The sequence below is a fragment of the Priapulus caudatus genome, unplaced genomic scaffold (genome assembly GCF_000485595.1).
Source record: "Priapulus caudatus unplaced genomic scaffold, Priapulus_caudatus-5.0.1 Scaffold1557, whole genome shotgun sequence".
NCBI lineage: Eukaryota > Metazoa > Priapulida > Priapulimorpha > Priapulimorphida > Priapulidae > Priapulus > Priapulus caudatus.
Window position 1 is genome coordinate 7,483 of NW_014578618.1, and position 16,639 is coordinate 24,121.

The 16,639-nt window shown below is 43.9% G+C and overlaps 2 protein-coding genes across 2 annotated transcripts in view; both read right to left on the minus strand.

Moving 5' to 3' along the window:
- Window positions 1-2,139: 2,139 nt before the first annotated feature.
- Window positions 2,140-16,639, minus strand: part of LOC106817002 (cytochrome P450 2U1-like) — a 24,550-nt gene continuing 10,050 nt past the window's right edge. Inside the window, exons 2-3 of the mRNA XM_014821648.1 lie at window positions 5,008-5,156; window positions 2,140-3,141 (exon numbers count right to left, since the gene is read on the minus strand). Of these exons, the coding sequence (XP_014677134.1) occupies window positions 2,298-3,141; window positions 5,008-5,156 (993 nt within the window). The 3' untranslated portion in view covers window positions 2,140-2,297. The remainder of the gene's footprint in view (window positions 3,142-5,007; window positions 5,157-16,639) is intronic.
- The window catches only part of LOC106817001 (cytochrome P450 2U1-like), a 9,808-nt gene continuing 4,722 nt past the window's right edge, over window positions 11,554-16,639 (minus strand). Inside the window, exon 2 of the mRNA XM_014821647.1 lies at window positions 11,554-12,965. Coding sequence (XP_014677133.1) covers window positions 12,125-12,965 — 841 coding nt within the window. The 3' untranslated portion in view covers window positions 11,554-12,124. The remainder of the gene's footprint in view (window positions 12,966-16,639) is intronic.

Consider the following 16,639-nt stretch of genomic DNA (forward strand, 5'->3'; position numbering starts at 1 on the left):
CCTAAAAAGATAAAAGGTCCGGCTGTGGCGGCAAAGAATGTGTCCTTCTTTCTCTATAATAGGCCTCGCCAACGTGTTCGTAGTGTTGACAACAACTACGGCGCTTCTGGCCCATGTTCAAGCTGAACTACATCCGCGCGTAATCTCTCCGACATCTTGTACAAAAGATCTCCGGGCGGTTGCCAGTTGGAACATGCTGGCCGAAACGGGGCCCCGCTGGGCGCAGGCGTGGTTACGGCCGCCAGCGGTTTGGTCTCTAGTAGCCAGGTAGCCAACAAACACCGTGCACATCGGGGGAAATAGAGTCCACGATAGCCAGGTTCAATACCGGCGCCGAGGCCACGTTCGCTACACAGTTAGAACAGCCATCGTTAGAGCCTTGAGGGGGGGGGGGGGGGGGGTGAAGCACTCTCCTATGTGAGGCAGAGTGTCTATATACTCGTGCTACCGGGTTTGCCAGGGCCTGTAATAATTAGACACTGCTCAAGCACGTGAAACATGGGATATTAGACGTATAATGTTTTATCGCAGGGCAGTGTCAGTGGCAGGTACACGCTTCACGACCGTCTTATGATTTATGATAATATATATATATATATATATATATATATATATATATATATGGCACATCGTACGTTCAAAGAATATAAAAAGGTATTGGGTGAGACAAAATGAGGCTCATTGACAGTGTGCTTGTATACCTTTAGTTCTTACACGAGATACCGGTCTATCTATAGTTGGTGCGCAAGCATGAGTCTGCTTGTTCTTTTCATGTCTACGTGCATTAGAAGTTCCAACAAATCGGTAAAAAATAAAAATAATGTATAATCGCAATCTTATTGCACGCACTAATAACTCTCGCTATGCGACGGTAACAACAACTCCTCACTGCAAAAAAGAGAAGTTAGACGTCGGCGCGAATGCTGACTCTCTACATTACTCCCCATACATAATCATTGTATTATCAAGGGTATCAAGGGTATCAAGGGAATCAAGTGTAATCAATGGGGAGTAATGCAGAGAGTCAGCATTCGCGCCGACGTTAGCCTTTTCTTTTGCAGTGAGGAGTTGTTTACCGCAGATTGGAGAGTTATTAGTGGTGCAATAAGATTTATTATACATTATTTTTATTTTTACTGATTTGTTAGAACTGCCAGTGCCTACGTGTGTAGAATGTATAGACACATCTTAGCTGCATCATTCAGAGCGGATAACATGGTTCGCCCGCTGTCCTACAATTGTAGAATAGAAATATAAACCTTCATGAGCTAAATTTCAACATAGGCAACAATGTTAAGATGGTGAAAACAATCATATGAAATTTGATTGAACGACAAAGCTTTGAATGTTGACTGCACGTAACGGCATCTGCTGTTGAAGGAAGGTATTTTGGGATACAGAGATGTACACCATACTTTCTACTGTCATATGTAGAGACGCTATATCTTCTGTAATTTATAACTGCGCCGTTATTGGCCCTTCGAGAGGTTAATGGCGACTGTTCGATTGATTCGCCTCCAAGTATTCACAAACTGTTTTAAAATAGTAAATAACAATGTCTAACATGCCACCCAGTTCATTTTGCGACGAAGTGAATTTTGCACTGGCCTTCAGTTAAAACCTACACAAGGTTATGAACAAGGAATAAGAACTTGTCTGATTATCGGTACACAGGATTGCATTAAATACTCTCGGGCCAATATCATAACGGTGGAGAGATTTTCAGCCGTCAAACACGTGGCAAATGGTTCATTAATAGAACTCATATTTGACCTCTTTTCATATGATTTGTCACATTGTCCATTATTCATTTTATTTGTTACTTTGTCTATTAATCATATTATTTGTCACATGAATTGTCCATTATTTATAATTATTATTTGTCACATTGCCCATTATTCATATCATTTGTCACATTGTCTATTATTCATATTATTTGTCACATTAATTGTCTTTTATTTATATTATTTGTCACATTGTCTATTATTAATTAATATTATCTATCTGTCATATTGCTTCATTAATCGACATGAATTCTTGAAAAATTCACATGTAATATATATAAACAACTATCGCTCAGTTTACCAGTTTGTTTTAATTGACAAGAAAGGGAATAGAAATATACATGTACCGCTTCGGATAATCAACTAATGTTTAATGCATAATTTTATTTCATTTTGAATCATTATCTATACATGATTACAAGGCAAATACTATTGCGGTATACTAAGGGAACCGAGTCGTTTGACCCCGTCAACCAACGCCAATATGCGATATTCTGTTTCCTTATTTCATTATTATAACCGCGGAATAGCTGTGATCTTATAAGGCAGTGGGTGTTGTATGAGACCGACGGTTTTGCCGACAGGGAAAGCTGTGACGCCCTCTGGTAGCTGAAATGTGAAACGCTGCAACAGGTTCGCCATGACAGTAAACATCATGTCGCGAGCGAGTTGCATGCCGGGACATTTTCGGAAACCGTTGCCAAACAGCATCATCTTTTTATCCGGTGCCACGACGACTCCGTTCTCATCTAGATACCTAGTCGGGTCAAACTTCTGTGGCTGTGGGAAATTGATGGGATTCATAGCCATTTTGGCGTGGTTGATCAGTAGAATGGTATCCTTAGGCACGTCAAAGCTTCCTAAGGTGGTATCAGACAATGCACCGCGTATGCCGGGCATGGGAACGATCGTTCCTACACGCTGAATCTCCCAAAGCGTAGCCTCCAAGTAGGGCATGTTGCGGCGATCCTTCGTCGTCGGCGCCCTGCCGCTGCCGACGACCTCGTCGATCTCAGCCTGCAGCTTCTTCTGCACGTCTGGATTCTGCACGAGCAGCTGAATGCCCCAGACGGTGGTAGCAGTAACAGTATCAAATCCATTGCTTTGTAAATCATCTAACACACAGCAGATGTCTGCGTCGGAGACCATCAGCTTGCCCGTCTGCTGCTGGATGAACAGGTGATCGAGAAAATCGCGCGGACTGGACTCGTTCAACGTCTGCCTGTGTTCCTCCACCACTTTGGTGTGCCAGTCCGTCATCGTTTGCACGTGTCCTTTCAATTCTCTAACTTCAGCGCTGGTGACGCAGGCGAGCGATGGGAACCAGTCCACAAGCAGACATGATCCCAGCTCCAACCTTGAAGTAAAACGGTACATGTTACGAAACATCTACCGGCCCCTCTCTCTCTCTCACACACACACACACACACACACACACACACACACACACACACACACACACACACACACTACTCTCTCTCTCTCTCTCTTCTCTCTCTCTCTCTCTCTTCTTTCTCTCTCTCTCTCTCTCTCTCTCTCTCTTTCTCCCCATTCCTCCATTATCCCGTTCCCTTTCATCCATACCTTCCTCCCTCCCCTTCCCTTCTCCTTAATTCTCTCCCTCCTCCATTTCTTCCTCCCTCACTCTCTCCAATACTTCCCCATTCTGCTCTTCCTCCTTTTTTCCCTATTTCTCTCAAGAAATTCTAGTCTTTTCTCTTCCTCAGGGTTCGTTGTCAGACACAAAATTATAATTCTAATTCCTCCTAGGCCGTTGACAAAAACATTGTAAAATTACGAAAATTAAAATTCTTGACAAATTTTCTTTTAACATTATGAGATCCTAGACCCACTCGCATCTTTCAAACGAAGACAAAAAGAACCAAATTAAACGACAAAATTGCAATTATCGTGATATAATATGCTATACTGTTTCCCGATAATGTACCAAAATAAACATTCGCAAGTGGCGTTTGTTCTCTTGTTTTGAAATTTTGATGAGGCATGGTGCTCGCGTCTTATGTTGGGCCGGGCGGAATAATAATGAGTTGCAAAATAAAGACATGATCGTGTAGTTTGTCATTAGTTATTATTTATTTAAATGATTCACTACCATGATATGCATGTATTCACGTCATATACAATAAATATATATGAATGTGAGTCTTGTGATCGATTCTCATCGAATCAATGGCGTTGTGATAGCAAATTACCTAGTTGAAGTTGTTGTTATCGTACATTTTCTCTGGTAGGATACACATTAGCCTACAATGTTTCTGGCAATGAGCCCAGGGGCGGATCCAGGATTTTAGGATGGAGGGGGTGCAACTTTTGTAAAAATACACTGCAAATGGGGGCGAAGCACCCAAAACAATTTTTACTCGTTAAATTCATTAATTTCACATATAGGCTATATGGGTTTTCGGTCCATAAGTTATTAATGTGAGATTTTGGCGTGGCTGATTGAAATGCGTGTATTTGACAATATAATGTAACTCATCCAGTGCATCTATACAGGCGACCGTACAGTGGCGCCATGCTGCATGGCGCCGCCACTGTATTGCTAACATCATTTTAAGAAAGGCAGCGGGTAGTTTTGGACCTAGATTTTCCGTTTTGGATTGGAGCATGGTATGGCCCGACTCCTGGGCCCGACCAATCTATATATTCCAAGAAAAACGAGGGCTTGATCGGGACCGACTGAGTGAAATACTTGTCAGATACAGGCCGAGCGGCAAAACATACCGTTTTTTTAATAAGGCAACTTTTGCAAAAAGGGCACTTTGCGTGGGAAGGGGGGTGCGCACCCCCTGCACCCTCCCCCCCACCTGGATCCGCCCCTGGAGCCCCAGTCTCAAGTCTCTCTCACAATAACGTTCTGACAACGGGCCCCTGGCCTTTTATGTTTATGTCTTTCTGTCGCTATTTCTATCTCGAACTACATTACTATCTCTATCTCTCTATCTCTATCTCTCTCTTTCTATCCCTATCGTTCTCTATAGCGCGCTCTCTCTCTCTCTCTCTCTTCTCTCTCTCTCTCTCTCCCTCCCTCTCTCTCTCTTCTTTCTCTCTCTCGTTCTCTCTCTCTATCTACCTATCTCTCTCTCTCTCTCTCTTTCTATCCGTATCGCTCTCTTTCGCGCGCGCTCTCTCTCGCGTCATTAACTACTGCATTGAATTTGTATCCAGAAACTTTCTAGTCCTAGACAACGGAGATACGAACCTGCGAGCAAACGTGGCCGCCCATTTCAAGTACTGCTCGTCTCGCTGTTGGAATATTTTCCCATAGAGCCACATGCCGATGATGTTGACGTAACAGAACTCGATCACGTGATGTGGCTCGAATGGTTTACCATGCTCACTGGCGACGTCCTGCATCAGCAACGCGATTTCACTCGATATAATCGTGTTAAACTTCTCAGCGACTTCAGGAATAGCCGGATTCAAAGCCGCGCGAACCTGTTTGATTTTCTTGCGTTGCATTTCGGAGGCTCGAGTGAATGCCACTCCAAGACTTTGGTCGCCAGCCTGTCCCAACTTAAAAGATAAAAGGTCGGGCCGGTCGGCAAAGCATGGTCCCTTTTCTACGATAGGCTTCTGCCCACGTCTCGGTAGCTGTTGACAACAACCTACGCGCTTCTGAGCCCATGTTCAAACTGATATATAATTCCGTATCGCTCCGACATCTTGTTAAAAAATATTCTCCGCGTCGCTTGCGAATTCGAACATGCTGGCGAACGACGGGCACCCGCTGGGGCCAGGCGGTGCGCGTTACCCGCGCATGCGGTTTGGGTCTTAGTAGCAAGTAGCCAACAAACCAGCGCTAGAGCACGATAGCCAGGTTCATAGGCGCTGAGCACACGTTGCCACACTTAACAACAGCCTATCGTTAGAGCCTTATGAACACTCTCCTAGAGTGGCAGACGTGCTATATGGCAGATGCTACCTTTGCCCAGCGGCTCTGCATAATACCCACCGTCAAGACCGCGAGACATGGAAATTAGCGGGATGTTTCCTCTAGGCACTGTCAGTGCTGCTACAGACTTTGCGAGGTGTTTAAGGTTATATAAATATGTTGACTCATACGTGCAAATAACACAAACAAATTCTTGTATACATGCAGGTGACATGCGAGATTAAAGATATAGAGATGTGCATGATATTTTGTACCGAAACCTACAGGCATCGACGCTATGCGCTGTAATTTATAGCTGCGCAGCGTTATTTCGACCCTTCAATTGGATAATAACGATTGTTAATAATTCGCATCTAAGTATTTAACGAGCAGTTGTCGTCAACTACATGTATCCCCCCTGATCTAGTGTTGAATGGAATATTCTCTGTAAGGACGTAGAAGGCAGGGTAAAGTTAAATAATGTACAAGACAAAGGCTTTGTTAGACAACTGGTGTGCTCAGATGTGCAAGTATATGGAATCTGGTTACCCTAGGAGGCCGAAGAGGAAAATGTAGTCGGATGGTGAAGGTCAAACTAAGGTCAAAGGGGCAGTGCGTGGTTTTGGTATATGCGACAGACCTTCTCCGCCCAAGATGTGTAAGCATACCAAGTTTGGATCGGCGCTAGGTCAATTAGGGCGAGGTGTAGAGAGCGAAAGAGAAATATGATCAAGGTAGGTAAATGTGAAATACAATGTCGGCAGTGACCTGTGGGCAGGTTTTTACCCGATCTCGGATCATTCTTCTATATTTAGCTGAAGGTGCCGTTATCGGAAAGCAAAGACGCCAATCGTTTTGTGTGTGGGCCGGAGTCATCGTTGCCATGTAACACATTTTCTGGAAATATGTAGACTCCGTAACTCTGTGGCCTGTTTTTACGCCGATGGTCATGGAATTTGGCACACAGTGCGCCGATTTTAAACATGTCCTATATATACTTATATAATATTTTAATATTTTGAATGACAATCATAATTCTTTAATATAAATTTAATATAATTTAATATAAATTTAAATATAAATTTTAACTACAAATATAAAATTTCATTGACAACGGTAAAAGTGCAGAGTTCTAGAATATTTCGACAAAAATGTTGTTGACCATGGCAACGATGACTCCGCCCACACCAAACAACTGAGGCGCCTCGCTTTACGAAAACCCCTTTCATGCGAAATTTGAAGATGATCCGCAGAAGAACTGCAGCCGCCGTAGAGCGTTCACAGGAAATCTCTGCAGCGCGGCGGCGCGGCGCGACGATGCCAAACCCATAGTATCCCCGAACTTCGTTCGGGGGATACAATAACGGTTAAAACTATTGTAAATAGCAATATAAAAAATACGATCCAGTTCATTTTATGATGAAGTGAAATTTGCAGTACTTGTGTAATGATCCAGTTTGATAAAATATTCTGGACTCATTGTTTAAAAATACTTCCGTTAAATATCTGGCAAATCATTACAAAAATACTTAACATGTGTTATATGATTATTTATATTATTTGTAATATAATCTACATCAATACTTGGACAAATATGATGAAATGATATTTGTATATACCTATCGCAAAGATTTGTAGCTTGTTTCAATTAACAACAAAAGAATGCGAGTAAACATTAACCGTTTCGAAAAAAATCAACGTATGTTTCATGAATTAAAATTTTCCATTTTTAAACACAAGCTATACATGATGACAAGAGCAATACAATTGCTGTATGCTAAGGAAACTGCGTCGTTTGACTCTGTTAACCAACACCGATATACGTTACTCTGTTTGCTCTTTAAAGTGGCCGATGGCATGTTATCGAAGAATACTGTGATCCTATAACGAGACGGCATACTGCACAAACCGTCGGTTCTACGACAGGGGAAAGCTGTTGACGCCTCTGAGCTGGAAATGTGAAACGCTGCAACAGCGTTCGCCATGACAGTAAACTCGTTGTCGCGAGCAATTGCATGCCGGGGACATATTCGGAAGCCGTTGCCGCAACCGCAATCATCTTTTTACTCGGTGCCACGGACGACTTCGTTCTCATCAGATACCTAACGGGTCAACTTCTTCGGCTGTGGGAAACTTAATGGGATCATAGCCATCTTTATGCGTCGATTAACCAGTAGAAGTGGTATTCTTCGCCGAGTCAAAGCCTCTATAAGGGTAGCTTAATCAGACAACGCGTCAGTATACAAAGCACGGTGCAAATCAATCCTTACACGCTGAATGCTCCCAAAGGTTAGCCTCAAATAAGGCATGTTGCGCACGATCCTTCGTCGTCGGCGCCTCTGCGCTGCGACACCTCGTCGTTCTCTAGCCTGCCTAGCTTCTTCTGCACGCTGGATTCTGCACAAGCAGCTGAATGCCCCAGAGGTCGTAGCGCAGTGACGCTATCAAACACCCATTGACTCTGTTATGTAAATGCATCTAACAACCACAGCAGATAGTCAGGTGTCGGACACCATCAGCTGCCCGTCTGTTGTTGGATTAGTAGGTGGTCGAGATAAATCGCGGCGACTGGCACTCGTTTCAACGTCTGTCGTGTTCCTCTACTAATCTATTGTGCCATTTCATGATCGTTTCTACCAGTCCTTTAAGTTCTTTTTCTTCGGCACTGGAAATATAGGCGAGCGATGGGAACCAGTCTCTACAAGTCGACATGACCTTAGGCTCCAACGCTTACGAAGTAAAAAGGGGTTTCGTGTTACGATATCTAAGATCCGGGTCCTCTTTCGCCGTCCCTAGCTTCCTTTGTCTCCCTTCCTAACATCACTCGCTCCCTCCCTGCCTCCAACCCACCATGCCCTCTCTTCCTTTCTCACCCGTTTCCTTTCTTCCGTTCTATCAATTGTTTTCGTCCTTATCTGTCTCTCAAGCTCGTCTCTCACGCTCTCCTCGACGGTTGTTGTTTTTTGCCTTTCCTATCACCAACTCTTTCCTCTAATCACTTTCTCGCTCTTTATCTGTATCTCTCTCTCTCTCTCTCTCTCTCTCTCTCTCTCTTCTACGTCTCTCTCTTCTCTCTTCTCTCTCTCTCTTCTCTCTCGCTCTCTCTGCTCTGCTCGAATGTCTCTGTGTCTCTCTAATCTCTCTCTCTCCTCTCTCTCTCTCTCGTCTCCTTCTCTGCTCTCTCTTGTTTTCTCTCTGTTTCTCTCGCTGCTCCTCTCTCTCTCTCTTCTCTTTCTCTTTTCTATCTCTCTCTCTCTCTCTCTCTCTCTCTCTCTCCTCGCTCATCTCCTTTTCTTCTCTCTCTCTCTCGCCGCTCTTCTCCCCCCCTTCTCTCTCTCTCTATCTTTCTCTCTCTTTTCGATTATCTCTCTCCCTCTCCTCTTCTCCTCTCTCTTCTTTCTCCCTCCCCTCTCTCTCTCCTCTCATTTCTTCATCTCTTCGCTCTCTCCTCCTCTCTCTCTCCTCTCTCTCTCTCTCTCTGTCTCTCTCTCTCTCTCTCTCCCTCTCTCTCTTGCTCCTCTCTCTCTCTCCACCCTCTCTCTCTTTCTCTCTCTCTTCTCTCTTCTCTCTCCCTCCCTCCTCTCTTTCTCTCTCTCTCTCTCCCTCCCTCTTTCTACCTCTCTCTCTCTCCCTTCCCTCTCTCCACCTCTCTCTCTCTCTCTCTTTCTCTCCTTCACCTTTCTCTCTCTCTCCTCTCTCTCTCTTGCTCTCTCTCTCTCTTTCTTTCTCTCCTCCATCCTCTCTCTCTCTCGTCTTTTCGCTCTCTCCTTCCTTTGCGTTTCGGGCTCAACTCTCTCTATCTCTTTTCTCTCTCTCTCTACCTTCTCGATATTCCATCCCATCTTGGCCCAATATCTTTAATCTCTATTTCTATCTCCTTCTTTTATCTCTAGTTCTATCTCTTTTCTTCTTATCTCTCTCTTTGTTTTTCTCTCTTCCTCTTCGGTTCTTTCTCTCTCTCTCTTCTCTTTCTCCTTCTCCCCTCTCTCTCTCTCTTTCTCTTTCTCTCTCTCTCTCCTTCTCACGTCTGTTTCTCTTTCTCACCTGCTCTCTCTCTCCGATATTCGATCCCACCCTCTTCATCAATACTTTAAACTTATGTCTATCTCCTTATTCTTTTCTCTATTTCTATCTGTATCTCTCTTTCTATTTTTAATCACGTATCTACTCTAGCATCTAAATTTTTTAATCTTATTTGCTAATTAAATCCCATCCTACCTCATCACTCTGTCTCTTCTCCACATCTGGTCCTCTATCTATTATCATGCATTACTATCACAATCACTGCTTTTCAATCTGTCCGTCTCTACATCCTACTCTATCTCTAATTTCTGGCCTCTATCTCGTATCTCTATCTCTATCGCTATACTGATCTATCTGATATCTGTATCTGTACTCTATCTGTAACTTGGCCATAATCTATTTTTAGGTATCAATACACGGCGCCAAATCTGCATCCTTTCTCCGTTCCTCTTTCTCCGAATTAAGGCCCGCTCTCTCTTCGTTTTCTTCTCTCCCTCTCTCTCTCTCTCTCTCTTCTACTCTCTCTCTCTCTTTTACAACTCGCTCTCGTTCTCCCGCTCTCCGCTCTATCTCTCAGCTCTCTCGCTCTCCCTCTTTAACTCTCTTCTCGCCCTCTATTTCTATAGCCACTCGCTCTTGCTCTCTCGTCATAATTATAATGCACGTTTCTTAGCCTAATAAATACTTGTAGACAAACGTAGAATACGAAACCTTCGAGCAAAAACTGGCCGCCCATTTCAAGTACTGCTCGTGCTTCGCTGTTGGAACATTTTCCCATAAAGCCACAAACTGATGATGTTGACGTAACAGAACTCGATTACGTGATGTGGGTCGAACGCTTTACCATTTTCGCTGGCGACGTCCTGCATTAGCAACGCGACTTCACTCGCTGTAATCGTGTTAAACTTCTCAGCGACTTCAGGAATGGCCGGATTCAAAGCCGCGCGCACCACTTTGATTTTCTTGCGTTGCATTTCCGAAGCTCTTGTGAATGCCACACCGAGACTTTGGTCCCCAGCTTGTTGTAGCTTGAAAGAGGCTAGGTCGGGCCGGTCGGCAAAGATGTGTCCCTTCTCTATTATAGCCTGAGCCCACGTCTCGTAGCTGTTGACAACAACTACGCGCTTCTGGCCCAAGTTCAAACTAAATATATTTCCGTATCGCTCCGACATCTTGGTGAAAAAGATCTCCGGTCGGTTGCCGAGTTCGAACATGCTGCCGACGACGGGCCACCCGCTGGGGCCGGGCGGTGGGTTACCCCGCCAGCGGTTTGGTCTCAGTAGCAAGTAGCCAACAAACAGGGTTAGAGCCACGATAGCCAGGTTAATAGGCGCGAGCCACGTTGCCACACTTGCAACAGCCATCGTTAGAGCCTTGTGAACGCTCTCCTAGGTGCGCAGACTGTTTATATGCAGTGCTACCTTTGCTCCAGGCTACAATAAATACCCACTCGTCAAGGACGCGGGACATGGAAATATAGGCGGGATGTTTCCTCTAGGCACTGTCAGTGCTGCTACGGACTTGCGAGTGTGTTTAAGATTACATCAATATGTTGACTCATACGTGCAAATAACACAAACAAATTTGTCAGCCAATGGGGCGGTTATTATAAGCATGCTTGTATACATTCAGGTCACATACGACTACAGGTACAGTTCAGGTACATACAGAGATGTGCATCATATTTTGTACCGGCATATGTATAGATATTATCAAGAGCTAATAATACGCACAAGTATTATTAGCTCTTGATATTATGTATATACGCTATCCTCCAATAGTAACTGCGCCGTTATTGGCCCTTCAATAGGATAATAACGGCTGTTATTGATACGCCTCTAAGTATTCAAGAACGGTAAATAAGAAAATAAAAAATACTGTTTATTTTACGATGGAGTGAATTTTGCAAGACTTGTCTAATGATCATTGTACAAAATTCCAAAGATATTCTGGACTCATTATTCAAGAATGTCGTTTGATTTCCTTCCGTTAGACATGTGGCAAATCATGATATAAATACATAACATTTTTTTATGATTTTTTATATTATTTGTAATATAATCTACAACAATACTTGGAAAATTATAATGTAATACATACAGTTATCGCAAAGATTTTTTGCTTGTTTCGAACAACAACAAAGGAATAGGATTAAACTTGAGCCGCTTCGAAAGATATCAACGAATGTTTAATGAATAATAATTTCTTATTTGAAAACATAAAATATAAATGATTCCAAGAACAATAGAATCAGAAGTAGATAATAGGGATCATAATTTTATAATTTTACATTTTAAAACACGACCTATACATGATAACAAGAACAATAGAATTGAGGTTTGCTAAGGAAACTGTGTCGTTTGACTATGTTAACCAACACCAATATTCGTTACTCTGTTTTCTTCCTTCACTGCCGAGGCGTTTATCGAGGGATAGCTGTGATCTTATAAGAAACTGGATACTGCACAAGTCCATCGGTTCTACCGACAGGAAAAGCTGTGACGCCCTCTGGTAGCTGAAATGTGAAACGCTGCAGCAGGTTCGCCATGACAGTAAACATCATGCCACGAGCGAATTGCATGCCGGGACATATTCGGAAGCCGTTGCCAAACAGCATCATCTTTTTATCCGGTGCCACGACGACTCCATTCTCATCCAGATACCTAGACGGGTCAAACTTCTGCGGCTGTGGGAAATTGATAGGATTCATAGCCATCTTGGCGTGGTTGGCCATTAGAACTGTGTCCTTGGGTATATCAAAGCCTCCTAAGGTGGTATCAGACAACGTGCCACGTGCACCAGGTATGGGGGCCATTATTGCTACACGCTGAATCTCCCAAAGCGTAGCCTCCAAGTAGGGCATGTTGCGGAAATCCTTCGTCGTCGGCGCCCTGCCGCTGCCGACGACCTCGTCGATCTCAGCCTGCAGCTTCTTCTGCACGTCTGGATTCTGCACAAGCAGCTGAATGCCCCAGATAGTGTTAGCAGTGACAGTATCAAATCCATTGCTCTGTAAATCATCTAACACACAACAGATGTCGGTGTCAGACACCATCAGCTTGCCCTTCTGCTGCTGGATTAGCAGGTAGTCAAGAAAATCGCGCGGATTGGACTCGTTCAACGTCTGTCGGTGTTCCTCGAGTAATTTCATGTGCCAGTCCATCATCGTTTGTACGAGTCTTTTTAATTCTTTGGCTTTACCGCTGGTAATGTAGGCGAGCGATGGGAACCAGTCCACAAGCATACATGATCCTAGCGCCAACCTAGAAGTAAAACCGTACAGGTTAAACGTTACGGAGATCTTTCTCACCATCCTACCCTTCCTTCCTTTCTTTCTCCCTCCCCCATCCCTCTCTCTCCGTTTCTCCTTCCATCCACCCTTCCCTCCCCCCTCCCTTCCGTTCTCCCTTTTGCGCCCGCTTTCTCATTCTTTCACTTCTTCCTCGACAGTTTTTCCGTTTTCTATTACAATTTCCAACTCCTTCCTTTGCTATCTTTCTAGCTCCTTATCTCTGTCTCTTCCTCCTACTATCTATCTTTGTCTCGGTCTCTGCCTCTGTCTAATACCCTGTACAGACTGCATAATTTTATCCCACATTAAACTGGTACGGGCCTGTCGCGCGCCAAGCGCGTACCAAATCGTAGCGTACAGACACAAAATTTGATCCCACATTAAATGTTACCTAAATAAAGCTATGCGCATGCGTATTGCGAAATCTGGCGCACGCCTGGGCCAACATTGCGTATATACACACACACGCGCGCGCGCGCACAAGCGGGATAACTTGGTCTTGTCCATGTTATCCCAGGCTTGGCCCTCCTTCATTTGCGGGGCCAAATTGGTGCGGGCCAGCGCGTGTTTGGAGCGGGATAGCGTGTACACACTGCAAAAATTTGACGCGCGCCTGGCCCGGACTACTTTAATGTGGTATCAAATTTGCAGTCTGAACGGAGTATAAATTTGGTATTTTTCTGTGTATCGATACGCCTTCCTCCATCCCAATCTATCGCTATTTATTCCTATTCTTCTTTCAGTCTCGCCACATCTTCAAAGTCCATGCTCTCTCTCTCTCTCTCTCTCTCTCTCTCTCTCTCTCTCTCAAACAAATTTGTCAGCAATTGGGCGGCACCACTTTGATTTTCTTGCGTTGCATCTCGGAAGCTCGTGTAAATGCCACACCGTGGTGTTGATTTCCAGCCTCTTCCAACATAAAAGAGAAAAGTTCGGGCCGGTCGGCAAAGATGTGTCCCTTCTCTACGATAGCTTCTGCCCACGTTTCGTAAGTGTTGACAACAACCGCGCGTTTCTCGCCGAGGTTCAAACTAAATATGTCGCCGTATCGCTCCGACATCTTGTTAAAAAAGATGGTCGGTTGGTTGCCGAGTTCGAACATGCTGCCGACGACGGGCCACCCGCTGGGGCCGGGCGGTGGGTTACCCCGCCAGCGGTTTGGTCTCAGTAGCAAGTAGCCAACAAACAGGGTTAGAGCCACGATAGCCAGGTTCATAGGCGCGAGCCACGTTGCTATACTTACAACAGCCATCGTTAGAGCATTAAAGTTGAGTACACTCTCCTAGGTGCGCAGACTGTCTATGCAATGTCGCGTTTGCCCCAGGCTGAAATAAATACCCACTCGTCAAGGACGAGAGCAAGATAGGCGGGATATTTTCTCGAGGCATTGTCCGTACAGCTCCCGACTTGCTGTGTGTGTTTAAGATTATATAAATAGGTCGACTCATACGTGAAAATAACATAAACAGATTTATCAGCCAATAGGGCGGTTATTATAAGTGTAACGTCTAGCTTGACGCTACACAAATGCGAGGGGAGATGGTAGGAGAATAACAAGGAGGTAAATGAAAATCAGTGGAATCGACAATCAATGGCGAAGACTAAAAGTACGGGAACACGATGTATCTTCATTCACAGATAACACCGGTGGTGAACAATAGGCACGAAAAAGAACTCGCACAGGCGCGTGACTGGGCGTCCCTGGATTCCGCCACGACGTGGTCGCGCAAACCCTATTTATCCGTCTTCTCTCGGTTCCTACGCATCGCGCATGCGTCTTCTATCTCCCTGGTCCCAGCAACATGCGTGTATAGAGCACACGCGTCTATCGCCGTCTATCTACACACGTCGGCTCTCGCCTTCTACAAAACGCTTACATCCAGTTAAATGATAAGGTCGGTTCTCTCTCGCGCGACCTGTAGGCGATTTTGGCCCGTAAAGCCATTTCGCTGCGCCTAGTTTAGTTACATAGTCATGCTAGTAGTTTAGTTATACGGCCATCACCTGTGATCGCCTGTTCGGTGCGTAGCTATACTTCTATAAGATATGTTTTGATCAACCATTGTTAGAGTATGATTTTAAGTACAATATTGGTCGCTACGTAAACATTCTTCTATACATTCAGGTAACATACGAGATGGGAATTTAATTAGTTATAGTGTCTATGAATACCTGCGTGCGTTCTTGCATGTGTTCATATAATCATAGATACATATCATCTTCATCATTACGTGCGACACGGACACCGATAACATGGTTAAAATGCCATCCTACATTTGTTGAATAGAAATATAATCCTTTATGAGCTAAATATCAACATAGGCGAAAAGGAAAAGCAGGCCGGGGCACAGAAGTTATATGAAATTTGATTGAACGACAAAGCTTTGAATGTCAACTGCACGTAACGGCATCTGCTGTTGAAGGAAGGTATTTAGGGATACATAAATGTAGACTGTACTTTCTACCGCCATACGTGGAGATGATATATTCTGATGATCGACACACAAAATTTAATTGATTTGTTTTTTTCGTTTTTTCTTCCAACTTTTAAAGTAGTGGTGTGATTTGTTTTCCGTCAGACTGACGCAAGTGTTTATTTAATAACACACGCTTTCACAATTAATTATATTAGTTGTGATATTGTTTTATTAATCGGCATGAATGCTTTTTCATTAGACAATTTCATTATGAATTCATTATGAATTCATTTCATTTCAATTCATTCAATTCATTCATTCAATTCAATCATTCATTCATTCATTCAATTCATTCATTCATTCAATTCAATTCATTCATTCATTCAATTCATTTCATTCATTTCATTATGAATTCATTAGACAATTCATATGTAATATATACAACTGTCGGATAGTTTCTTCATTTGTTCAAAACGCCAATAAAAAGAATACTAATAGACATGTACTGCTTTGAAAAAATAAACTAATCTTTATTAAAAAAGTATTTTCCATTTTAAAACATAACCTCTACATGATTACCAGGAGAATGCTTTTAAGATATGCAAAGTAAACCGAGTCGTTTGACTCTATTAACCAACACCAATGTGCTTTTCTTCTTTCAATGCCGAGGCATTTATCGAGGAAAATCTGTGATTTTATAAGAGACTAGATTCTGCACAAGCAGCTGAATGCCCCAGAGGGTGGTAGCAGTGACAGTGTCAAACCCGGCACCCTGTACATCATCCAAAACACAGCAGATGTCGGTGTCGGACACCATCAGCTTGCCCGTCTGCTGCTGGATTAGCAAGTGGTCGAGAAAATCGCTCTGACTAGACTCGTTCAACGTCTGCCTGTGTTCTTCAATCAGTTTCATAATAATGCCAGTACATCATCGTTTCAACGAGTCCTTTTAATTCTTTGAATTGAGCGCTGGAAATGTAGTCGAACGATGGGAACCAGTCCACAAGCAGAAATGACTAGCGTCAACCTAAAAGTAAAACGGTGCATGTTACAGAGCATCTATACCCGTCTGCCCCGCTCTCTACCCAACATCACCCTCTGTCACTACTCTCTCGCTCTATTTTTCTTCCACGCTTTCTCCGCCCCTTCTCTCTCTCTTTCTCACAAACACACACACACACGCGCACGCGCGCGCGCACGCACGCACGCACGCACGCACGCACGCACG